This window comes from Trachymyrmex cornetzi, unplaced genomic scaffold, assembly GCF_001594075.2.
Source record: "Trachymyrmex cornetzi isolate Tcor2-1 unplaced genomic scaffold, Tcor1.1 scaffold15, whole genome shotgun sequence".
In the NCBI taxonomy this organism is placed as follows: domain Eukaryota; kingdom Metazoa; phylum Arthropoda; class Insecta; order Hymenoptera; family Formicidae; genus Trachymyrmex; species Trachymyrmex cornetzi.
In genome coordinates, this window is record NW_017296091.1 from 1,080,011 (window position 1) to 1,106,774 (window position 26,764).

The window sequence follows — 26,764 nt, forward strand, 5'->3', positions numbered from 1 at the left end:
ATTGTTTATTCCTAGTAAAAATCTAAGTTCATCCGGACGGCGAAAGTTCCGCAGAAAACTAATAAATATATTATAATCACATATTTCTATCATCATTATCGTTATATATTTTATTTAAGGTCGAACGCGTGAGATACTTATGATTCTCATTTTCATTCGACGCTACATATTATTATTAATATTAAATATTTGCTGAATATTATATTATATACGTGTGTATGTATACCCAAAAAATTAATGTAATAAAAGCAAGGCAATATTTTCTATCAAATCATAAATATGAAAACATCTTTCTTTTAATATTTAAAAATTTATTTTGGACCCCCCAACATCTTGTTACATATTTATTAATATCGAGAAATTTCATGGACAATTAGAATTAAGTCATCTCTACATAAACAAAATATAAAATATATAAAGGAGAAAGAAAGAGACTGGATAAGACATCTAAAAGTCGAAGATTACAAAGACGATGAATCATATACGCAATTAAAGTTTTTAAAAAAAAAACGATAAGCAATAAAATTCAAATTAAAGTTTGATGGAAAATACTGCCGAACTTACGTTTTTCGGGAGTTACTCCATACATTAGTATAATACTTAAATATAAATTGCATTGGCAGGACATTGCACGAATGCATGTGTTGCAGCCACGAAAACTCGTACCATCTACTCTCTAAATAAATAATATAATCAACTATTCTTTACCTGTCGTTCGAACGATAAATATTTCCTAAATTCGATTCTTTTATCAGGAAACCCTTGAAAATGTTATTCGCATAATGAGCGCACAACGCGTGTGCGCGTAAATTCAAGTTCTCGATAAAAACTTTATACCGGTTAATACCCGAGTAGAGTTTACGTGGCTAACATACGCACAAATATTTTCCTACTTCTATCGGGCCGTGCCACGCGACGATTACTATATCAAAGGCCCATTTGAAGACACATCTTTGCACGACAGATTGGCACGCGTGGAAACGGACGGTAAAAAATACAGTATGAAATACACAGATTGCAAATATAAAGATCTGCTAATATTAAAAGGACTAGATTCACGGATAATCCGTGTGTTTCGTTCGATTACTCCTCGTCGTTGCGTATCCTCTATTATATATCTCTAATGCTCTTATTACATTGACGGAAGCCAAATTTGTGTATGAAATAATCCTAGAATTTAGAACGATAGAATATTCATGCGCATCGCTTTTCCTCACGTCAGGAAAAAATAAGAAAAATTTATTAAGTTTCGTATTTTTTTTTAATTTATGGAACATACGTAAAAATATATTATTCAAGATGGTAACTCACGAATGGGATAAGTTCAATCGAGAACCTACTTAAGTCTAGCCTAAAGAATTAGGGAGCGATCGTGATGTTTTCTGTCGTTCGTTCTGCGAGGCGACAGGTAATTTCGACCGTAAGTCTCTAATGCACGGGAATAAATTATCTCGTGTTACGTATAACAAAACAACAGTCTTCAACTAAGCAATTATTCGGAAATGTAAATCATAACTTTGTTCCTCCTTCAAATTTGGCAAACGCGCGCTTGCATGTATTCTCTTTTTTCTTCTAACATCTCGACAAGTATCGCTACAGTTGAATCAGTATTTCCCGAAACATACCTCAAATAATTTTATAATACGCGTACTTTGTAGAGAATTGTACGGTAGAGGATTAAAGCAATCCGATATTGATAAAAAAAAATATTTTAGTCGAAAAATCCAGAATGATGATACTAGGATACTTTGTATAGAAGCGAAACGATGCATACCGCAAGTTTGTAAAGTAGAATATGCATGCGTGTTCCATCAGTATGTCGCAGACGTAAATAGGCGACCGAAATGGTTCGGGAAGCACTAGTCTAAATTAAAGTACACGTACTTTCGTCTTGTTCGCGTTACTTCTGAGTAAATTTAACTCTCAAATTGACTTTCATTCCTGAAGAAGAGACGTGCACGTATATATATTCACTTAGAAAGAAATTACCGTTATCGAGATTCAATTTCTAATCGTGCGATAATCGGATACAAGCAGCTGTGAATTACATCCGATGCAATCTCTCAATCTTTACTTTTCTCTTTATTTCGTCGAAGAGAAACGATTATTCGGTATAACGATCCTATCAATAATTAATGATACGCGTAAACTATAATGTCTAATGTGATGCTTATAATAAGCTCTAAGAAACAAAATTAAACTAATCAAACCTTTAGTGGAACCTACTAAACGTAGTCAACGACTAGGCGGTATCCTTTAGCAAACGCACTAAAGGATTTAATTTACCTTCATCTGAATTTCTGTACTGCTCCAGCAACTGCAAAACAAATCAGCAAATTTATTCATTAAGGATTATTATACATAGTGTAAATGTATTAATTAATAATATTGTTCAACAACAAAAAATGCATAAGAACAAAAATAATCGCTTCTCATAGTTTAATACAAAAGTACTCTATTATATCACAATTTTGAGAAACTTGTGGTTAAAGTTACAAGAAAGGTTCATTTTAGTACTTTTAAATTATAATTACATGTGATTGGAGAAGTTTTATTATAATTAAAATTAAGTATATTATTAGAACTTTCGACTCTTAAGAAATTTGTTCTCTTGGTTATAGTTAAACAAATATTTATGATTGATATATAAAGTTTACTGCATCAAAGTGTTGCAACTTATATAAGTTGTTAAAAATCTTTATCAAAGATCTGGACAATTGTCCTCGTTTTTCAAATTAAAAAAAAATTTTTTATTAAATAGTGTAATAGATTAGAAAAAAAAACATTCATATATTAGAGAGAAAATAGTTATTAATTCTATAATTATGAATGATGAAAAATAATTATAAATTAAAGCAGACTGGGAGTGAATATTAAAATATATTTAAATTATTAATCAATATGTGGCCGATTTAAGATAATGCACCCATCGAATAAAGAAAATTTTTAAAACGTGTAAAAGTTTATGCTTTGCAAAGTAGGTACATGTAAAAGATCGATCGAGCACGCGATACAGAACCAACTTAGTTATTACACGTTAAAATTATGAATATTTATGCCCGTATTAACATTTATATTAACACGTTAAATGTGGTTGACGGTAATTGGCGCTATGACGCTGATACGTCTCACCGATTCACGTACAAAATGCAATCGACTGAGAGATTGGCGATTTCTACCATCAATAGAAAAAAGTTTTTTCCCAATAGAATTCGTATCGTTGCGGATTTTTGTATTAAGAGGGTTGTTTACTGAAATCTTGCAAAAATATCTCTGTGAATTTCCGGATTTCCAGGTATTTGTATTCAAAATTCCAAGTAAAATTTAAAAAAATTTTAATGCAACTTTGAAATAAATTGGAATATGAACAATGTAAGCAATTCTTATATTGAAAAGTAGGAGTTTTTTTTTAATCAGAATAACAAAAAGACAATACTTAATTAGCAGAAAAAATGATTTTTTTACAGTCGGGATAGTATTCGTACCGAACTTATAGGATAATATAGGAAAGACAAACTACGATGTAGTATCTGTAGTTCTTTTCTGCTAATTAAGTATTGTCTTTTTATTATTCTGATTAAAAAAAAAACTCGCGAGAATATATATACGTAAATATACATGAATATGAACATTATACTTATTGCTAATCGATTGCCAACATTTTGCATTATTAAGAAAAAATGATCAAAAAACAATATTTTCAGAAAGAAACAGAATTTAAATTTAAAAGTAAAATCTCCAAAATTTTCCTGAATACTCCCGATAAAATTCCATAAAAGTTATTTTCAAAAGTAAAAAGGAAATTTTCTGAAAATTTCAAATTTTTCAAGGCAGTAAACACCCTGATTAATGATAATGATTCGTTCAATGTTCGTGATATTTACATCAATACGAAAATTAGGTGGATGACAATGAGTTCTGTCCATAATCACCTACTTACCTCGTACGACATTTCGCAAGACAATATCGCCATTGCTTCCGAATTGTGATGGGTAGCGGCGAGAAGTGCCGGTAACGTGTACGGTATCAATCTAGGATCCCCGTAAAACGGGAACGGCAGGGGACACAGCTGCTGAAGGACGCTGGGGCCCGCGCCAGCCGATTGGAGAATCAGCTGGAACAGATTTCCCAATGACAGACGTTATTCTTCAGCATAATTTTATTTTCTCTAGCTTTTCCAGCAATTTCGCGATGTCCGTAAAGAAAGAGAGAAGTCAGCGCGGACAACGACTGGGAGTTATTGAAAAGAAAATTGCCTCCACACAACCAAGAGCTATTGTTTCCGTATCATAATCTTTTTCTCATCCGTTCGTAGATATTGTCTCGAATTTTCGCTGTTATATGTAAACTGTATCGATTTGACTATAAATTTTTAATACTTTGCCGACAGGGATATGTCGATACTTTGGTCAATAGTAGATAAATCCAGTCACGCCCACAAATAAAAACGCTTTTAAAAACCATTGTAATTTTAAAGCATGTATTCATAAACTTTTGAAAAAGGCATCATAAAGGGAGATTTTGCGTAACAGATATAAATAGTAATTAGCCTACACTATATGGCCATATGAAATGTCAAAAATTACTTTTCAGAGGAATATTTTTCTCTTTATAAGGAATCAGTCTTCGCAGACGGAATCTCTCAGTCAAGTAGACGGAGATCGATATACCGGACGAAGATTCCCTTCTTGCAATTGCAAATTACCCGCATGGCACATTCAACCGGAGTTGTTTAATTGTGAACGGTTAATTAAAGCAGCAGAGTAATTTTCTTAAAGAGCGTGAGAACTTGAATGACCCAGGTGTCACGGAAACGGGTCTTTAGCGCAAGAAGATCGAACCGGACATCTGCGTCTCGTGACAAGTGCTTCTGCGAACAGGACGTCGTATTCCTGTGCACCTGCATAAAACTCTTACAGGAAATGCCCACATTTTACGCATCCTTGTCTCCTTCGGCGTCAAGGTAGCCCGTATAGCGCTCGTGTAGGTTAAATATCGGTCCGTTACGGTTGCCATAACTTCATGCCTGACATAACGTAACTCGGTAATGATTGATTCGCGATAAAATCAGTCATTTCGAGAGAAATATGAGTTCTTATCATAAAAATAGATTTCATCCCAGTGAAATGTCCCATAGAAGAAGCCTCATCAGTCCTACAGAAGATTATTCAATGCATTTCGAGTTATGACTAAAGCAAGGTCCTCGTAGAGACAGTTTCTAAGTTGCTTGTATGGAACAACGTATCGCGATTAACAGCGTGTAGCGGCACGCGCGTGATCCCGAGATGACTAGTTAACGCCAGGTCCGGGTTTAAAATAAATAAGCGGAAAGCGGTAACGCGCCCACCATGGCGCCACCGCAAAAAAATCCATTTCTCGAATTCGGTTACGACCGTCGACAAAAAAACGGAGACGGACGTGTTTATGATCGCGAACGGAGAAGGTGATACCGTCGTACCGGGTAGGCGATAACCCTGGCTGCTGCAGATGCTCGTAGAAACTTAAAAGCGTCTCGTTTCTCCCTTTCTCTCCCTTTCTCTCTTTCTGTTTTATACAGACGCAGACACGTACACTTTCTCTCTCTCTCTCTCTCTCTCTCTCTCTCTCTCGCTTTCTTTTTTCCTCTCATCTTGCGGAAAACGATTTTTCCAAGGCAGCTACTCTTGGAGAGTCGACTCTCACTCTTGAGAGCGGCGACCTTAAAAAAGCGCTGAAAGACGAATGCGCGACGTCGGCGGTGCACTCAGCGTTTACATTCCGATTCACGTGTCCACGAGATCAACGCGGACGCAGTCTCAGACAACGTGCAAACGATGATGTTAAACTGTAGCTACTTCGCGAGAAGTATCCTTAAATTAGGAAATCTCGTTAATCAAGCACTAAACTCGTTCACAAGAGGTGCTCACGAGTTACTCTGAACAATTTTCGTATTAATAATACTCTGGAAGTTTTAATATTTCAGCGTTATAATTAAATCTTGATAATTAATAATAGCTTATATCAAATGTTTTCTATTCTGGAATATATAACCACACATGATATCACAGTTCTATTCGAGAATAGTACTTGATTGAGATATATTATTTCGTTATAAATAATTACTTTATATTATAATAATCTCTAATAGAGGGAAAACAGAGAATTGTAGTAGTGATATGTATACGAACACATTTAAACAGATATTTAAAAGTACACACAGAAAAATATCATTCCATTGCTAAGAAAAATGACTCAATTTATTTTCTTTCTTCCATTGCTAAGAAAAGTACTAATTTTATTTTTTTCTTTTTAAATAACAGTTTATCTTTAACAAAGAATATTTTGATAATAATCTTAAAATATAATTATTATAAATTTTAGAAAAACTCATTATTATTTATTCAAAACAAGAATTGATTTTCTTTTAAAGAATATTATAAAATTCGAAGAAACAACTTCATATAATAAACAAATCTTATTTTAAAATATATTTTGAATAAATTTAATGCTTGTGATGAACTTATAATAGATTTGCGAATAGATGAACTGTTGAAATACTTGAAACAAATATTGATTACTTACATATAGTATGTTTTTTTCTGTATATATTCTAACATATAGATACTAAAAATCTATTAATTTATTAATAAATATTTACAGAGAGGGACTCTAAAATATATTGTTAAATATTCAAAAGTATTTAGTATAAATATGTGATAAATATATTTTTAAGTATTTATTATTCGATACTAACCATACTATTACTTTTAAATATATGCTTTATTTATTATTTCTTATAATTAAATTATTTTTTAAGAAAAACTTCCTGCATTTCGCAACGTTTACATTTCAATTGACACAAATATTCATATTTTATCCCTTAAGTTAATTTCACGCTCAGACTTCTTTCGTTTTCTGCGTCGCAATTATAAATGTTATGAATTTCCGCGTCGTTTTGCGAGCTGATGGACCAGTATTGTGCGCGTACACATGCCCTGGAGCGTACAGAATGGTACGCCGTAAATATATCTTAACGGCGTTCGGCCGTATATTGATGGGAGGTCTGCTGAGTGTGTTGTGTCTAACAGCCTCTTCCTTCTTCTCGCCAGTAACGCACTGTGCACACCATCCAACGCGTACGTTTCTCATAGTAAAGTAACGGGTGACTCGAAACATTGTAGTCAACAGTTTTAACGCCGATTCGAGGAATTTAAAGCTGTGCACTATATATGCACTATGTGTGTACAGTAAAGTACCAACACCAAACGAATATGCTCAAAAGTATACTCTCGTTTAATAATGCACATCCGTGGATAAAATCTTGAAACACAGATTATTTTCTTAATATTTTCAAAGTAAATAAAACTATTAATGCATCATAGCTTCGTCATGCAAGAAAGAATAATAAAAATTAATAATGTCAGAATTAATCTTTTTTGATTTTGTAGAAAAGAGAGAGAGAGAAAGAGAGAGAGATGAAGACTTTTTAAGCTTAAGAAGATTTTTAAGACTATAAACGGACTTAATAAAAAAAAAAGGATTTGACAGCAAATTCAGATTCTACGCAAATGAACGTACGAATGCACTTAACTTGTTTCGCTAGAAAGGACCCTTCGAATTCTGAGGTGTTCGATCGCATAAACTGCCATATGGGAACGGGACGTACCTGATTGTCCGGATTGTTAAGGGAGAAGTACCCGAGCACCACAAACAATTCCGAGAGGATGTGAATACCGCTCGTATTCGGCATAGAGCCCACCTCCGACTTGTCCGACAAAGAGTCGCGGGACAGTCGAGTTATTAAATGACTCGCTATCAACCGCCATTGCAGGCTCGTGCCCTCGGCGCCCAAGAAGCTCTGTAACAGAACGTTTTCCGTTTGTGAAAAGAAGTGATGTACATCAATTAATATTTTTATAAACTTCTTTCGATCGAACAAAACTCTTGTAAGCTCATGTACAAATCCGATGTAGAGCAACGTTCTTAATAGTATCGATATATTTCGCTTTCTTTCATCCTGAATTTCCTCCATAAAGTAGATGCTCAAAGCTTAAAATTAGAAACCCTGTATCAGAATCCAGCTACGAGCGATTTTGTCAAAATCTTACAAGAAAGAAATGTATGTACACACACTGTCAGATACAAATGTATCATAACGAAGTAATAGTAACCCAATCCTTCAAGTTAAATAACATTTTATTTTCGACTTCCATGTGTCAAAATGTAAATTAATCCATTTCTGTGGTTATAGTTTCAAAATACACATCGTCCATATTAATGTATACACTTAGTAGATAATAAACTAAATACGAGTCAAATTTAATACATTTTCTTGAGTTAAATTGTTTAACTCCATTGTTTTAATCAAATTAACGATATACTGGGTAGGAGCAGTGGCGAAATAGAAATGATTAAAAATATCTTTAATTGGATATAATTTGACATTATGAATTTAACAGTGTATAATTTCTTCCTGTGTATAATACGTCACACTAACTTACTGTTGTCTCATTTTATAATCTTAATTAAAATTATAAATTAAACAGTATAAGTTAAAGTGAGATATATAGTATGCGTATAGAGAAATTACATATACATATATTTTCTCTCATAGGATTTTGACATAATCGCTCGTAGCCAGACTCTGTAATAGGATCTCTAGTTAAAATCTAAGATAAACATTATCGGACTGGCAACCAGAATATCAGCTTAACTTGTCGTGAAAAAACTGAGTGCAAAGAGAATAGATAATAACCGTCGGTTTTTCGGCAAATGCACGCGGGGCTCATCTGGTAATCGACGGGCGATCCCACGGGACGGGGCACAGCCCTCCCGCGAGGCACACGATAGCCCTTATGGCTTTTGCGGGGCGAAGGGCGCGAGGTATGGCCGCTTCAATTCAATTCGCGGTCGGCTCGCTGCGAGAGACTTCACGGGAGGCCTTTACGTCTTGACAGGCCGAACCCCCGCGATACATGATATCTCCATCACGCCCGGCGCCCTATGACGATAAGCTGCATTGTTGGCGGCAACAAGCGGCATCGTTGTCATTTGGAGAGGCGACGCCGGGGGTGACTTGCTTGCGGTAATGCCGAATTGCGAAACTGTCGTGAATTAAAAAGTAATGGAGCTCTTATGGCGATTTAATGAGCGACAGCGTCCCAGCTATCGCTTAGACTAAAATCAAGTATCGATGATCGAGATTCAAAAGGTAGCCTGAAATAGAATAAACTGTGCGTATCTATCACTGGCTAACATATTTTTATCGCATAATTAATATCAGAATGTAACTATCCGACGTCAACTCCATATTTGATGAATATGATCACACTGGATATGACGAGTAAACTTAAATAGCCGTATTTAGCGTGAATTGTCTAGCACGAATACCAAAATTGGAAAGGAATAAATACTATAATATAGACGAGCCGAGCAACGTCATGTTCAATGATGATGAAACTTGGAGGAATGATAATTCAAGAGAGTTGAATACAATAATAGCATACACAGTTCAAAATTGTAATAGTCTATTTAAGAACACTAAATCCCGCATCCAGCCGTTTATAACTTAATTAACTTTGCTTGCACGCTTTTATCTTTGAATTTACATTAGTACATATTTTCTCTAAAACAATATTCTTTTTATACTGAAAAAAATTAATAATATTTCTTTAAATAATACTAAGTAAATATTTATTTAGAAATATTTAAACAAATATTTATTAAAATTTAGTATTTTTTCAGTGTACTTGCGCTTTTACTAATTCAATAATTATTTAAAGTCTCGTTTTATAAAATTACAATAACATAGAGATTTACATAGAACTATATAAATGCATTGAGACAAAAAGTAATGAATTAATACGTTCTGATCAAAGAGTAATTAATAAATATATAAATGTGCGTTAGTAACAACAAATAGGAGAATAAAGGGTCATTTATTAGAAATTTTGTCGAGACTAAAGTCGCAAAAAGGAATTATGTATACCTGCAGCGTCCGAAGATCGAGTTCTGCGATCGATTTAAGGAGCTTGAGCCCGTGGCTGGCCAGGGTCCGCACGGCGGTCGTGAATGTCTGGCTAGGGGTGGGCGAAGCACCTTTCTGATTCTGCGGCGTGTACGCGACCGCCGCATAAAGAGCACCGATCGCACTCGATGCCTCAGTCGTCGACAAAGTCGACAACAAGTGCGACTCGTTACTCGTTTGCTCGACACCGCTGCTACTCTCGCCGTGCATGCTGACAGAATCTTGATCGACGGACCTCCTCAGATGACTGCAGATACGTGCGAGAAGATCGTAAGACGATACCAGCAACAGCGATTCATGCTCCTGATCCAGAAAAAAATCCGTCTCGATCAGGGCCCGACTGTGGCGTGACACGCGATCCACTAAGCTGCCGGCTACCAGATATCTGAAGCACAAAAGAATCGAGACACGTATTATAAGTCTCGCGGATCATCGAAGCCGCATCTTTTTTTCTCGATGTTTTTTGGTATCCTCGAAACAGGACCAAAAAGAATTCCTACAGTTGAAATATTTTTAATTAAAATTTACTATTTCTATATTCTTACTTGTTACTAGAATCATCATCTTAATCCTTTGGTTATGGCGGAGTTATATGTACAGCTCAATGTGGAACGACTGAATGATATTAGTAGTGTAAAAATGTAATTAATTCTTCAATGCTGCTGGATATAGCATGTCTGGCATTCTTTTTCTTATGTTTTTTCCATTGCTTAATAACTTTTTTATAACATACATTTGTTTGTTGTAATGTTACTTAATGTCTGACATTTTGATTGAAAAAAAATTTTATAGCATGTTCATTTTTATGAAAGTTATAAACAATCGAATTGGATTAAATATAACATATCCAAGTACGTGTCTAGTGAAGAATAACATTAACATCAACCGTAGGAAAAATAACATTTTTTAATTGTAGCTAATTATAAATAGTCAAGTATGTTAACAATCTTGTGCAATAATGCTAATATTTCGTCTCAATCAAATTTTGTCATAACTAATAAATATCGAAGAAAACGTTGTAAGTAATTTATTCTATAATACTTCAACAATTTTTTCTGTGTACGTTATATCGTTTTCGACTGCAATGTGTTTGAACCGAGGTTTGAACTGACCTGGCTCGGATTAATGACGTTACATGCCCTACTATTGATTGACGTTACATGCTCTACCAATAATAAAGCATGCAACGTCATTAATCCAACTCAGGTCGGCTCAAACCCATTGCAGCCGAGAACATTAGTGTTCACGAAATGTTCTTCCTCTTTTACATTTTAAATTTTCAGTACATGAAGGTCGGTCCCGGTTGTTTCGATTCAGGAAGTACGTGTAAGGGTCGAAGAATTTTAAAGAGCATTCTCGCAGCGGCACAAAACAATACGAACTCGTCTCGTTGGTAGACGCGAAAGTGCAGGAACACCTGTTCTAAACGAAGAAACGAACAATCCAATATTCAAACGGGCCGTCGACCCCTGGACCGACGAAGGATCTCACTCCGGCACTTTCAGCAATCGATGCTCGTCGATCACCGAGCGATCATACGGCAGCGAAGTGTGCATATGGGCGCCAGGGGAGGGAGATGGAACCGGATAAAAAAAAAACAATGTATTGCTTACAGGACAGCATGTGCGACGGCGTAACACGAGAGGATTATAACATCAGTGCGTAATTCCGAGAGAAAGAGAGAAGGAAGGGGGATGAAGGAGCGGCCAGAACGGCGAGAAGAGCGTGTAGGGAACTGAGGGGGTTGCGACCGGCGGCGAACGCGATGCTCATTCTATCCGGTTGTTGTATGTATACGTTTTTCTTTCTCTCGTATAGGCAGCATCCCCTTCCGCGGCCGCGCAAGCCCGAGAGGGTGCGTGCCTGTCAGCGTGTATTATCGCCACCCCCTTCGATTCTCTTCTCGGCAGAAACGCACACAAACTCGGGGCGTCAATGAGTATTGGAATATATAATACACAAGTGAAAGAGAGAGAAGGAGAGAGGGTGCGCCACCCTTCGATCCTACATCCATGGAAGGCCAACTGTCGCGTCTAATCATAACTAACTGCGAGCTAATCCCGCCGCACTAGCTTCGATTGTAGCGCAAAAATGGTTGACGATATCGCGTTGTATTTTCCGAAACACTGTACTCGCGTCGACCGATATTTCCGTCCCGAGCGCGCAGGTTGAAAGACGCGAAATTCCAGAAGATGAATTTTTAACATTACGCTCGTCGACACAAGACGGAATATGGGATCCGGTTTGTCGAGTCGTGTCGCCATCCGTGGAGACGATTTTTTTTTTGTTTTTCTTGTGCTCGTTCTCCCAATAAGCGTGACGGACGGTCTTAAGCCTGTCGGAGCCAGAGATACGACAATGGACGAATGCGAGTCGCCACGATGACGCGTGATGGGTCTGAGTAAATTCGCTAATAAAATGCAGCGAAATGATCGCGGATCAGAATTGCTCGACACGCTAATCGCCAGCTCGCGCGATTACACACCGAGAACCCCTCCGCACCCTTAATCTGCAACAACACGGGCGACAGTTGGGAACGAGGGGAACCGCCGTCTTCGAACGTAATAATTTTGCGACGAGCCGAGTGGTCACCCCGCCTTCCTTCCCGTTCACCATTCTGCTTCCGTTTCGCTATACTCTATGGTAGCGCTGGATTACATCCGTGAAAGTCACTGCACGGGATCGCTTAATCCTTTAACCCATAGTAGGGATAAATCTTTTCGATCCGGGTGATGCTATTCACTCGCTGCCCGAAATATTGAATCATACTTTCATAATCATGTAATCGCAATAGGGTAGCCTGAGATCCTCGAAATCAGTCCTACAACCACAGATCCACTTAAGTGTCGAGAGGAATTTTATCCGCTTTTCAAACTTCAACTTAAACAAGATCAGGGCCGCAAATAGGTGTGTAAGTTATGTGCAAAGGCATTAATCAGGGGGCAAAATTAAGTTTCAAGAATCAATTCTCTATTCCTGTAACACCAATTGTGTGTGCTCGCTTCTATAAGATTTAATTTCTTCCGAAAAATATATATATTGTACACACAAATTTGAAAAAGCCATATCACAAAATCTGAAATCATTGGTCGGATCAGATATAGTTGTTTTTCGACGCTATTAAAATCATTCAGTACATACAGAGTTCATACCATGCCATTAGCACCAGAATACTAATCATATAACAGTTTCCATAGATCCAAAAACGTAAAAAGTAAACAACTGTTCCATTAACTTAACTTCAATGGCAAAAATTTTCACTTTTCACATTTCCGCTTTAGGAAAAAATTATTCCTTACAACAAAAATAAAAAATTGCCTTTCTAAAGATACTTAAAAAATATTTTTAAAAATAGCTTTTTTTAATAAATTAATAAACGAAAATATTAAAAGGTACGCAAAATTGTCTTTGCACAAAGACACAACTCTCTGAATACTTGTACTTTCATAATTAAATTTCAAACTGAGACGTCTTGTTAAACACTTCTTACTACACACTATGCTTAAAGTTAATTTTAAAAAAAGATTTCCTTATTCATTCGCAAATTTCAAGATGCTTCGAATCGACTTTCAATTTAAAAGCGAACTTTCCCGTTAATATTTCTATCAATCTTTACGATAAAGCAGAAGTGGCTTTCCAAGAACGAAGCGCGAGATTAAGTTTTGCTATTAGTTTTCAATTAGAAATCCAGTCAGGCGAAAGGCAATTGAACCGTCTTTAGAATATACGTATTCCTCAATCTGTCATTCAGTTTACCGCACGCGTACTGGAGGTATCGAAGCGATTCGTGCCAACCAGAAAGATCCCGTGTCCCGATCTTCACGCACGTCCGCGTCAGGGGGTGCGTCGCCCCGTCGGCCTGAGATTGCGATCTATCATTGAATGTTTGCGGGGGGAAAGTCTCGAGGCAAATATATCGAATTTATTTATTATCCCCTCGTCCCGCCCCTGCACCCATCCGCGGGAAGGGGAGAGAAAGGGGAAGAAAGAGGATGAGAGTGGCGAGCGACTGGCCGTATATACTGCTACCCTGGAGAAGCCGCCATTAGCTAACCATATGATTATTTCATAGCGAGCTCGCGAGGGTGCATATCTTTGCTCTTTCAGCCCGCACCCCCAACGAACCGGTGGTTGCTTACGCGATTTGCGCGCTGCACTGCGCGAGTGCACTTACGGGCGGCAGGAAAAAGGTTCGCCGGGGGTAGGCTTACCCCTGAGGAGGAGGGTAATCGAACGGATGGCTCGTAATTTGTGTGTCGTGCCTGGATTACCAGAGAGCGGGGAAAATACGTGTCTATCCGGTTTACAGTGTCGCGTAATTCGATTTTTGGAGAACAATCACAAGTATCTTTCGTACATAATAGGAATGTAAAACCGAGGTAGCTCTTGGCCATAGCCGTAATTCCGGAGATATAACGATACTATGTTTACAGATTCATCAAGAATACATATTTTCGGCAATATAGATGAATATTTGTTTCCCAAAGTGCTACACGTATTTAAAGTAATATACGCGCGATGCGTATGGGTGATAAAAATACGTGACTTTGACAAACGAGGCGGAATAAAAATAAGCGGAAACAATTTTTCTGTTAATCCGAACGAATAACGCAGTGGTATCTAGCTGAAAATCGCCGCAACAAATTTTTCGTGAACGCGCGTGAGTCAGCCGAATAACACTCCGGAATTAATGCTGTAAATCAATCAAAAATGTAATTTCCGACGTATGTTCGGCTGGAAACGCAAATATTTTGTACCATGTACTAGGAGAAAGGATAAATCTCTAGTTGTATCATTGTACTATTGACTATCTAGTTGTACTATAAAAGTGAATTGATACAAACAATGCAGTGGTATACTAATCAATATAGTAAATTAATTGCTAAATGTGTATATATTTTTTGTTCTTCAAAGTGTTACATGTTTATATGATATATGTATATACAAAGAAAAAAAATGGTTCAATTGACTAAGTTAATTTAATTCGTCTTTATTTCTCTTGATGAAAAATATATGTATTTAAGTCAAACATATATTATATTTGACTTAAATACATAAATTCTCCAACGAAAGAAATAAAGATGAAACTAGACTAATTTAGTCAAGTGAACAATTAATTAGACAAATGGATGATTTTTTTCTTAGTGTATAATAATATATAAAATTTCGAAATATTTAAAATAATTGTTGATGTGAGAAATAACTGCTATACAGTCCATTTCAACGTACCTAAATTTAATGTAAACTGTACTTGAAAATTGTTCGTCGAAGGAATGGTGTTCATAGTAAGAATAACAGAATTCCAGAGCGCGCTCGTGGAAATATTCCTCTTCGGCGCGCCGGACAAACGCGCCTGGCAGAAGTGCCATTTCGCTATTTCGACAATAGGGTATGTTTGCGCAACGAAATGGCAGAAGTGTGTAAATGACAGTCGCGTATCATTGAGTCGGAAAAAAAGGGGGAAGCGCGCGGGGTGTGGTGGTCGGGCCATTCGGTCGCCAATCTTGTTCGCTATTTCGATTCTCCATTATCGATCGGATGTAAAAATAGATACATTTTTTCTAATTTAGTTAAAAAGAAAGAATCGGACTAGGCGATACAATTGAATACTGTGTACATAAAATTGTGAACGTATTTTCTACAATAGCAATCGCAAAGTTACATCTAGAGAGACAAATGAAATTTTAATTTTTCAATCGTATAAAAAATTAACATTAGACGCGATATTGGCATTAGAAGCATACATGATTATTCTGCTTAAACTATCAAAACTTAACGATACCATCGCAAAGCTTCGACGAATTTGTATTAAATGCCAATAAGGGACGTCGGTACGCGAAATAAAGCCTGAAACAAGGTCAAATGGGTGATCTTCGTCGAATTGGTAATGTATTATAATCCTGAGCTCTGACATCCAGCAACTCAGGATATTGCTACTCCGAATTCGTTGATGCGTAATGCATTCGCGCTGGGATTTCGGTAGAGCGGGGGATGAAGCGCACTACGGTACTCCGTACGTACAGACGGAGTGCAGGGGTGAGCGTAGGGTGAAGAGTGCTAACTCTATGCGACTTGGCCGAGCATAGCGACGGTGTCAAGCGTACTGTAAATTCGCTCAAACGATGCGCGAATAAGCGCGAATAAAAGTAAACACGAGAATTTCGATGGAACTCTCTCCGCGGTTCTCTACGTTTCAACAAAGATAAACCCACGATTATGCGAGTTATTTGAAAATAATCATAAAATTATACAAGTCAAATAATGTGTGAAAATGAAAGTTTAGATAAAAAAAAACAGCGGAATATGATAAAGATGTAAAAGCAAAAACAGAGTAAATTGCCAAATTATTGAAATGTTATGACAAGCATGTTATCTTTATATTAATGTACACATATATTGTAAACGTATACTGTAAAAACATCACTGCACTGAATTTTGAGAGTGGCAATTATCTTTTTTTCTCTTTTTTTTTTCGGTAACGATATAATGTTGATATTTCTATTTGATTCCTGAAAAAAACTTTATGACTGTTTGAAATTGCTAAAAATGTCGCGCCGACATCCATTATTAGCGGCCGTGTAAAATCCGTGCATTGGTTTTCTGTAAACCTGAATTTTTTAATAACCGATTGCAGCTCTGTTGACTGGAGACCATTTACCGATATTCAATATGTTATGAACATGCCAGTGAAATGTATTCGTGCTGTGCTTCGGCGAAGTACCCCCCGTTTGCGCGTATTTATACGTGGAGTAGAATTTCTAAAAATAATTTATGTTTACCTACAGAAATTCAATATTCCCGAGAAGAAGATACGTATATACGCCGCGGTACAAAATAGCAGTCCACGGTCGCATCTAGTATATTTACATAAAAATACGCTTTTATACAAGGATGTATATCGGCTATACTCGATAAGAGAGACGAGGTAAAGGCAAAATATCTCTAAAATAAATACAGCGCACTCAATCAATTTAGTTATTGATCTATTAGCACAAAAAAACTTCAACAATTACTTGAATGAAAAACAATTAACAATTATACAATCAGCACGAATTATTATGTATATAATTGCCTTTATCAATATATAAATTAAAAAATTATAAAATTTCTTCTTAATTAATTTAATCCTCAGTTATACCCACAAAGGATCAGCGTAACCCCCGCGATTTTCATAGTTCAGACGTTTTTTTTCCGATTCCTTTTCACTTATTGCAAAATATTTTTTGTATTGTGACATTTTAGACTTTCTAACAAAAAAATTCTTTTTTTTCAGTCTTCAAACGATAGATTAAAAAAAATTAGTTAAAATCGATGCACTACAATCTGAGATACAAGCAAAAGAAAACGTTGGATTACAAATACCCGGATGTGGGTAGATAGGGACTTTTTTTTAGATGTGAGTACTAAGGGTTAACGATATCTACGATATTTTAACAATTTCCAATAATTTAATAAAAATCAAGATATGAAAAATATTTAACACGCAATACGTAATAAGTAATAGTAAATGATCAAATCTAGGTTACGTTTTCTGATAAATGGAATATCGCTGTATTTTTTAATACTGTTTTACCGAAGTATTTTATTTTTCTAGGTAGTTCCATCACGGATACAGCAGAAGCTCCTACGAGGGGCGTTACTTTTGTGAGTGTACAATGTATCTCGCCATGTCAGAGTCAACACCGGATTTCTTCTAGCGTCGTTTAAAGCTAGCCCTATGCCGGGTGAGTACGTGAAGGATAATAGACAATGTTGAAGCTTGCCACTTAACAGAATGGGAACAAGAACAGCCGCTCTGCCTATTTCTACTTGCGCCCCTATCCCAGCCTGATCAAATACTCGGCTCCAATCCCGCGGTTCCCATTACTATTGCCACTCTTGTCATCGCTGTCGTTGACAGCACTATTATTGTTAAAGATCCTTTTTCTCGAGTCCGTAAGAAACTTTACAAGCTTAAAAATTAATAAAATTAGAGGACTGCACTGTTAGATATCAAAGGAGCAATGACAATCCAATTCCTTGAGTTAAATAACATTTTGTTATTTTTAACTTCCATATGTAAATCAATCCATTTCTGTAGTTGATTTCAAAGTAAACAATTAACGTATGCACTTAAAAATAAGCTGAAAATAAACTATATTTTAGTCAAATTTAATACATTTTCTTGAGTTAAATTGTTTAACTCCACAGTTTATTAAATTAACGACATATTGAGTAGGAACTGTGGCGACTTGTAGAAATGATAGAAAATAATTCAAATTGAGTATAATTTGACATTATAAATTTAACAGTGTGTGACTCTCCGACGAACATTTATTTGTAAATCATCTCATAGAAATTATGATTTATTCTGATCGTAAGTAACAACTTTTTCAGACTGATCGATTATTCAGTTTCATCGGCGAGCAGCGTAGCATTTAACGCTGTCCGAAGAGTAGATTAAAGGATGCGCGCCTTGGGAATGAATACACGTTACGAGCGGAAGGCTTCGGAAATGAATCACTGACCAACACCCGGCGATGCCAGCTGATACTTCAAGTGCATCTGCTGTCTATTTGATGCTAAATCGCCAAACTAGTATTTACCTTAAATTTATGACGCGACACGATCTGAAACAAGCTTTCAGACGTGATGACAATCGTTTCGGTAGAACGTAAAAAACGGGTCAATAACAACGTAAATCTCTTAATGTGAGTTCAAGTTTGTGTAAATAGGAAGCGTCAAATGTGCTAAAATTATAAAATAAAACTGTTCGTTTTTATAGTAAAAATAGTAGATGTAATTTTTGAAATACGGAAATAAGAACAGGACGTGAAGTCTATTTTAGCAAGATATGAGAAACTAAATTTGCACCGATTTGAAAATATACCGCTCAAATCTGATGCCATTTAAAAAAAGGGCGCGGTTAATGAGTGCTGGTAAAATCCGTAGGGGATATTATTCTCTTTGTATAGAAACATTCGCGTTGTAGAAAAACGTTGGCGCGCTTCAATTTTTGTCATCGTTAAAATTGTATACTCGTGCGCTTTTAAAATAAAACGGGCGCGTGCATTATACAATCGATCCGATAATTAATAATAATTGGAAAGTGAGAAGGGGACTTATTGCTTGCGTGCTTGTAACGTTTACAAGATAAAATACAATGTCATCATAATTAATTCGACAGCGTGCATTGTCGGTAATAATTTAAATCATTATTTATGCGCGCGAATGATACCACCTGCCATTCGTGAATTTGATGTAATATTTAATTGGCAATTTGCATGTCTGAATTCCAATATGAAAAGAAGTTAATTAAATACGAGCCGCACACGCAGGTTGCGTTTCCTACATTAAATATATGTACTTTTGGAAAAAAAAAGAGAATTCTTTCATCTTCAAAATCAAAGCTTCATCGATAAAGCAAGTAATTTTCTTGCTTCGGCGATGCAAAATAAGAATCACGCTAAACTCGCGAAAAAATTCCGATTAAATATTGCATGTACGCTGAAAAAAATATATACTCTCTCTAACTAAATCTTAATAAATATTTATTTGAATAGTACCAACTAAACATTTTATACTTACAATAAATAAATATTTATTCAATAAAAAAATGATTGTTAAATTAACTTGATAGTTCTTGTATCAATTATACTTTTATATTTAGTAAATATTTAACTGATACTATTCAAACAAATTATTTACTAAAATTTAGAACGTTTTTTTTTTCAGTGTATGTAAAAAACTCTTGTAACCACATCTTTTTTTACCATTATTTAGAAACGAATATTTTTAATAAATACGTTAATAAAAACGAGTGAAATTGCGCCTTTCCTATAGTTTCCATTTGCGCAAGGTTCAAATCAGAATAAAGTAAATACATAAAGTAAAATGTAAAGTTTAATTGAAGTTAACAAAGCATAAGGAGTCATGCGTGTTCTATTTACATTCTACGGAGACTATATAATCCTTTATGAAAAAAACAATCCCTCCTTCACAATTCAATTTGGAAAAAGAAATCTTTCCGCGTGTCTACGTTTACGGAAACTCCACTCCGTTTTCATCCTCCAATACAATTTCAAAGTTTGTATGTGTAATTTTTCAACACCCTGTGTACGAGCACGCTAAACCGATTCGCGGTGTATCGACCAATCCCGCGAGCAACACGTAGAAAAAAGGAGCGTAACGAGAATACGAAGAATAGCAAACGACTGGGCGTGTTGCGCGTAGGTCGCCGATAGCTCGGCACAAAGAGAGAGAGAGAGAGAGAGAGAGAGAGAGAGAGAGAGAGAGAGAGAGAGAGAGAGGGGGGGGGGGGGGGGGGGGGGGGCTGAAAAAAAAGAGAGAGAGAGAGAGAGAGAGAGAGAGAGAGAAGAGGAGAGAACGAGACGAAGGGGAGGAGAGCAGTCCATTAGCAGATTACGTACCCAACCCGCCTCGCTCATTCACCCCCGCGATGTTTTTTCTTCTTCTCCCCCTTTCTTCCGCGACCGCCGATGATCTTGCCGGTCTACGCCGAGCCCACCCTCGCGCTTTCAGGCTCGTCCAAAGCCGCCTTCGCCGAGGACGAACGTGGCAGGTGCCCGCGCGCGACTTTGGCTTCGGCACCCCTTTGGACCGCCGCCAAAACGTACGTTATCGGTTTTCGGTCGCCGACACGCCGATTTCATCGATTATACCTGGAGTTCCTTTCTCCACGACCTCATTCCCTTAACGAGGAAGAGTCGCGAAACCCTTCGATCGCGATTCCGAGAAAATCCGTACATTAAGTTTCTTCTCTTTCATGATTTTACCCGACTGGCCGAATTCTTCGAATAATGGAGTCGGTTAATGGTACGCGTTATAATTTCCGGATAAAGCTGCTAAAAAGAAAAGAGAAACATTGTGTGTCGTACGTATTATTGGAGAATTTATGGGAGAATCTTATTTAACGTGTACAGAAGTCCATTATGTCTACTCTATAATAACCGTAAGCCGCAAAAATTGATCAATCATTGACCAATCATAAACGTCGATGCATGACACAATTCCACATAATGCCTGTCGTGATGAAAAATACAAGATGTTTCGCTTTTTGATCAATGACCAATCAGAAAATTAGCCCAAAATGTTACAAGCCAATATATATGCAGAATCGTTATTAGAAATTTACTACCAATAAGAAATTTGCCTCAAATTATACTCAACCGTCATTATGCGCAATGAAATATTTTGTATTTTTACATCACGTATTCAACAACAATCATAAGCTATAAAAATTAATCAATCGATTACTTTCTTCACATTCGATCACAATTGATCAATTTTATGGTTTATGGCTATTATAGAATAGGCAGTAATATTAAACGGAATTCTACCGCGCGTCTCGACATTTGTTGCTATTTTCTTCTCGCGATTCGTGTTAGGGTCGCCGAATCTATTTGCATGAAATCGATAAGGTGGAGAACGAGGGGGTCACGGGGGTGAGAAAGAAGTTCGAAAATGCCCACGGGAAAACGTCGGTGTGCGTTTATGCGAGATACGTTCGCGAGAGAGCGAGCCTTCGGCGTCAGCCGGTACGAGAAAAAAAGATAAAGAGAGAGAGAGAGAGGAGAGGGAGGGGGAGGATGCTCTTTAGGACGGCGAAACTAAATTATCAGATCAAACAGCAGCACCGTTATATTAATAAAATAGATTTTGCCCGCCGCTCTTCAAAGGGGAAGAGACCGGCGCGCCGTCGTTTCGCGTCTAACCTCGTTTCGCGCAACTCCCGATTTAATCAGGTTGCACGACTAAAACGTAGCCTTTTCATTTTCGTAATAAACCCTACCTATCTTGTGCGAGCGAGGAGGCATGGCAAGGCAGAAGAAGCCGCCGTGGACCTTATTACGTTAAGTAAATGCGCGAGCCGCCGTTCGCCTAGGCGGCGTATTAATTAATGCGTCGGTTTGATGTTGCCTGACGATTACGTCGTCGCAAATCATTTTTGCGATAGTTACGCGACCAACCATTTGCCTGATACAAAACGGAAGATAGAAAGTTGAAGAGAGAGAGAGAGAGGAAAAAGGAAGAAAAGGAAGGAGAGAGATCGTTGTACGATCAAATCGACTGAGAATGTCGATTTTTGTTTCTCACCAGACGACTGAGAATTAATTTAAAATTTTATTTGGTCGCGCAAGTTTTTTCTTTTTAATGGAACTGACAACTTTCACTTTCAGTCGCAAACATTAAAGCGAAGGTTTGAAGATAAGTAGGCTTACGTGGTGCGGCTTATCATCTAAAATCCGCGTTAAATCTTTGTAAGAATATTTTTTTTATATCCATTGAAATTGAAAATATAACGCACGACGTACTTTGTCGAGACAGATGATTATTTCGAGTTCAAGGGATTAATAATACGTAACAATTAGTTTAAGGATTTTAGAATTTTTTAACATGAGTTTTAGTATTAGGTGTTAAACTTAATTCCTGTCGTTTTTCGTCTCCAAAATTGATTTGTTTCGAAGGGAAGATGAATGAATACCTTAATCAAAGTAATTTCCTCCATTTTCTACTTTATTACTAATTAATAATACTTTATTAATAATACTTTGATTAAGGTATTTCCCTTCAAAACAAATCAATTTTGGAGACGAAAAACGGCAGGAATTAAGTTTAACATCTAATAATACTGAATATAAAGGAGGAATTGGTTCACTGTTTTTTTAATTTCGAACCAAAATTTTCTCGACACCTCGCCTTTACGCTTCCGAGCGTTATGCGATAATTCTCTCGTCTGCGTTATTTTTTAACGATTACGTAGTAGGCTTAAAGCGCCAGGCTGACAGAAAGTGCGTCATTTCTACGCACAATTAAGACGTAGTCCTTTAATTCCTTATAACAATAGACAGGGGGACACGGGAAGCCGCGGGCAGGCTAAGGAAAATTTAGGCTCGTGGACGTCGACAAGCTGATCGAAAGCCCATTTAATCCCCGTGCCGCAAAGAGAAACAAAAAGCGAGATCGCACCGAGTTTCTCTTACATCCGTTTCAATTAACCAGTGCAAACTGTGATTTATCTCGAGTGCGCGCAGAGAAGATCGGCACTTTAAGAAGCATAACGCTTTTCAAATCGGTACATTTCTATTATACTTCTACAATTCTTTCGGATTGTCAGATCTGCTCTTGCACACAATGCTAATCAAACTTAATACCAATATTCTTGCTATGCGTTTAAACCATCGAACTGTTTTCTTTAAGTTGCATATGTAAAATTTTCGCGATATCTGATTACCGATAATACAACTACAACATTTCTGGTGATGTTATCTATATTTAAAAGTCAACACTAACAAATTTAAGTATCAAGATATGTAATTTTATCAAGTATGTAATTTCAAAAGTTATGAGGTAAAATATATCATAGTTTACAGAAATTCTGCAATTTTAGCAAGCGTTATAGTTATACTTTCTCTTAGATTTTTAATTAATACCAAATTGATAATTTCATGACGTTGAAAATATTATGAAATAATTTTTTTCTTATATTTCTAATTAATATTGATGATATAAGGAACAACGTTTTCTAGCTGATGAATTTTTCCGTGTTTTAATAATTCAAAAAGCTAGAGGGTATAGTTGGTTATCAGTTTGATATTTGTTATTTTATGTACTTCCCTATTTAGATATTTCTATGTTATGTATAAATATTAATGTTCGAATTATTATTATTATTATTGTTATTATTATTATTATTGGAAGTCTAAACTTATAAGCAGCATTACTGTTGATCTCTCACTTGTTGAGACACAGCTCTTCATCACTTTTCAGGATATTGATCATGTAACATTTTCCCTAGAGCGGAAACGTGAAAAATTGCTCTATTAACTGTAACAATAAAAATTTTTACTTTTCACATTTACCCCCGGGAAAAAGTTATATGATTAATATCCTATTCATGTCTCTCTGTAATAGCTATTATTATTTATATTTCAACAAAGTTATTATTATTCAATTATTATTATTAAATTTCGAATTGTAACATAGAAAGTATATCGTATTTTTCTGGTGTTAAATGATAAAAAATTGCGACGATAAGTTTATTTAACTCGGCTTCCGGCCAATATTTCATCAAAATTGTGCGGGCAAAAGCAAAAGCGAGGAGATTTGATTGAATGCCGAACATTATTCGCTCGCAAGCATAAGTAAATTACTCGCTTGATTCTGTTCCGATTGAAAAACAGCACAGGTCTTAATGCGTGACAGATTCTTCCTTCTAGCGACCCATCGAGATTATCGGTAAGAGTGTTTGCGGACTTGATTTTTTTTTATAGTGCTTCCTCTCTAACAATTATGTCGAAGGTTGCTGACCAAGTCTCGATCATCGAGTTTCGAGAGTCTTCGGTCAAAAGAGGCCATTGATTGATTGTGGCCATACATCTGACCTCTCGTCTATAATAGTTCTCTACTGTGTACATACTTAATTTCGATTGCAATAAAATTTCACGACATCACATATCTTAGTTACAAAATGCACAAAAGTTGCCCTTTTTTCAAATTTAACTGCAAATTTCTTAAAACTCTTCTCGGGCTTTAGAGACAAAGCCAATTTTTTGATTGTAAATTTTAATAAATTTAAATCTGTACAAAATATAATTTAAATTCTATGATAATAAAAACTCGATGTTAAAGTTTCACGAATATGTCAGAATTTTTTCAAATTTTTATACAATCCGAAACAATAAAAATCTAAACTAAAGTTCAAAGACCCACGTTGCGGTCGAAGGATGAAAATTTCATATTGCCAACAGAGAGTTAAAAGTGTGACGTGACAGAACAATTTGGTAAACAGGATCGTATTTAGTGTTCAAAAAACTTATGGAAAACAATTGCTTTCATTCTGGTGCTCGAAAAAGTCATTTTTTATTAAACAGTATAATTAAAAGTGTGACGGACGTGTGTTATTTGCATTTATGTGTGCGTCATGTTCACACATACGTATACAGCACGAGAAACAATAGTAGGATGCGATTCTCTACGACTCACGTACTTTTTACGGCAAAAAGCTCATTTATCTTTCGCATTGTTGGCATTAAAGAGAAAAAGAGGCAAACGAGGGAAATGATCCCTCGTAGAGGAGCCGCTACTACCGGCGCCTCTTTGCTTAGAGATCGCGGAAAGATACGCGGGCTAACGGATAAAAGTTGATAGGCAAACATCCGCGTTTTTTTTATCTGCTTATCTTTGTACGACGCATCTGTTGCTTTGTAAAGCCGTTCGTACACCGATCATCGAAAAGTTTAAGAGATATCTGATTCGTACATCATCGATAAAACCTAATGATAATTATATTTTCTATGTTACAGTATCTCAGAATATTATATCGCCACAGAGTGCCATATCACATCTCTACAGTTTTTCGGTTTATTAAAAAACTGCGAAGAGAGAACCCACCATATATCCTAAATAAAAAAATATTCGTGTGATCGTTCTTTATACTAGATATTACCGTACTAATATGGGTAACTAATGACCGAGCGAGATTCCTGTTCGTGCAAGTTTCTTTGAGTCTTTCGGTAATTATAAATTATACTACATTTTATTATTTTCCAAAATAAAGAGTCAATATTTATTCTAGAAAGTTGAAAGTATGTTGGTGAATTTTTAGAGATTTTTTTTATTATTTTGAAGAGGTGAAAAAACGAAGAGATTTGAAGTGACCCTTGATGGTATGGATGAGGCACCAAATTGTAGATGGTATGGTAAGGGTTAATATCAATTTACACTAAAAGTATTGAGCGGTCATTATTGATTGTTTTTATTTTTTAATTTTATATTTGTTGTGTAAAAGATAAAGTTCTGAAAATTTTTTGACTTTTCAATAATTCCTTTATATTAATATAATAAAATATTCGTTTTATCGTCACTTTATTTATTTTTATAATAATTTATTCGTTTAGTTCTTTTGACGAGAATAAGAAACCTTGGTATGTATTTCTAGTTGACACATTGACCGTTACTGTATAATTACTGCAATTAGATAATTTTATCCTCAACACCATTCTTATATCAGCATACTATTTATAAATATGTTAATTACAGGTATTCTTCAAAACTCAATAAAATTTTTATTGTCTCTTCTGAAAAGTCGAAACAGCGAGTAGCTGGTATTCATCGACAACCCATGAGTTAACTTATTTTCGGCAGCCAACGTATTAAAAACTTATGAACAAATATAACGCTCACAAAACTTGATTGATGGAAGAAAAGTATAAAAATCGTATTATTTTTGGCTGTATGTACGTTTGGTTTACGTACAAATGTGGCGCTTATACATTGTGCAATTCATTACCACATTATCGTAACTTATTTACGCACCAACATTTACAATGCCAACGAATAATTATTTCATGATATCATCTATGAATGAACATCAACAGGCATTATCGAATATGCTCCATGCAAGCGATAGTCGTTTATCATTCATTTCACTTGCTGTAAAATTGCTTATCCTTCTCCAAGTCGGGAGTATCAGAACAACGATAACGTGGACCGTCGTATATTACCAGGTCCGTAGAAGGAAAAATCGGTCTTGGCGCGCAAAAAAAAAGTTCGCGTATTATTTTTCAGGGAAGGAGTGACGGCGAGTGCACTTAACGACCGTCAAATAAGTATTACGACGTACAAAATGATCGATCGCCGTTACACATCTGCGCGCTTTAAAGACACGAGCGAAAAGCAACCTCGCCGCTGAGTAAAAATCGTGACTAGGCCTTTCTTGCACATCGGCAGGAAATTAATCATAATAATCCCACTACC

The 26,764-nt window shown here is 36.2% G+C and overlaps 1 protein-coding gene across 6 annotated transcripts in view; it reads right to left on the reverse strand.

Moving 5' to 3' along the window:
- Positions 1-1,940: 1,940 nt before the first annotated feature.
- The window catches only part of ssp3 (short spindle 3), a 42,481-nt gene continuing 17,657 nt past the window's right edge, over positions 1,941-26,764 (reverse strand). For all 6 annotated transcript variants that reach the window (XM_018502790.1, XM_018502787.1, XM_018502786.1 and 3 more), the window contains exons 12-15: positions 9,968-10,391; positions 7,646-7,837; positions 3,941-4,114; positions 1,941-2,317 (exon numbers count right to left, since the gene is read on the reverse strand). In XM_018502790.1, the coding sequence (XP_018358292.1) occupies positions 2,243-2,317; positions 3,941-4,114; positions 7,646-7,837; positions 9,968-10,391 (865 nt within the window). In that variant the 3' untranslated portion in view covers positions 1,941-2,242. The remainder of the gene's footprint in view (positions 2,318-3,940; positions 4,115-7,645; positions 7,838-9,967; positions 10,392-26,764) is intronic.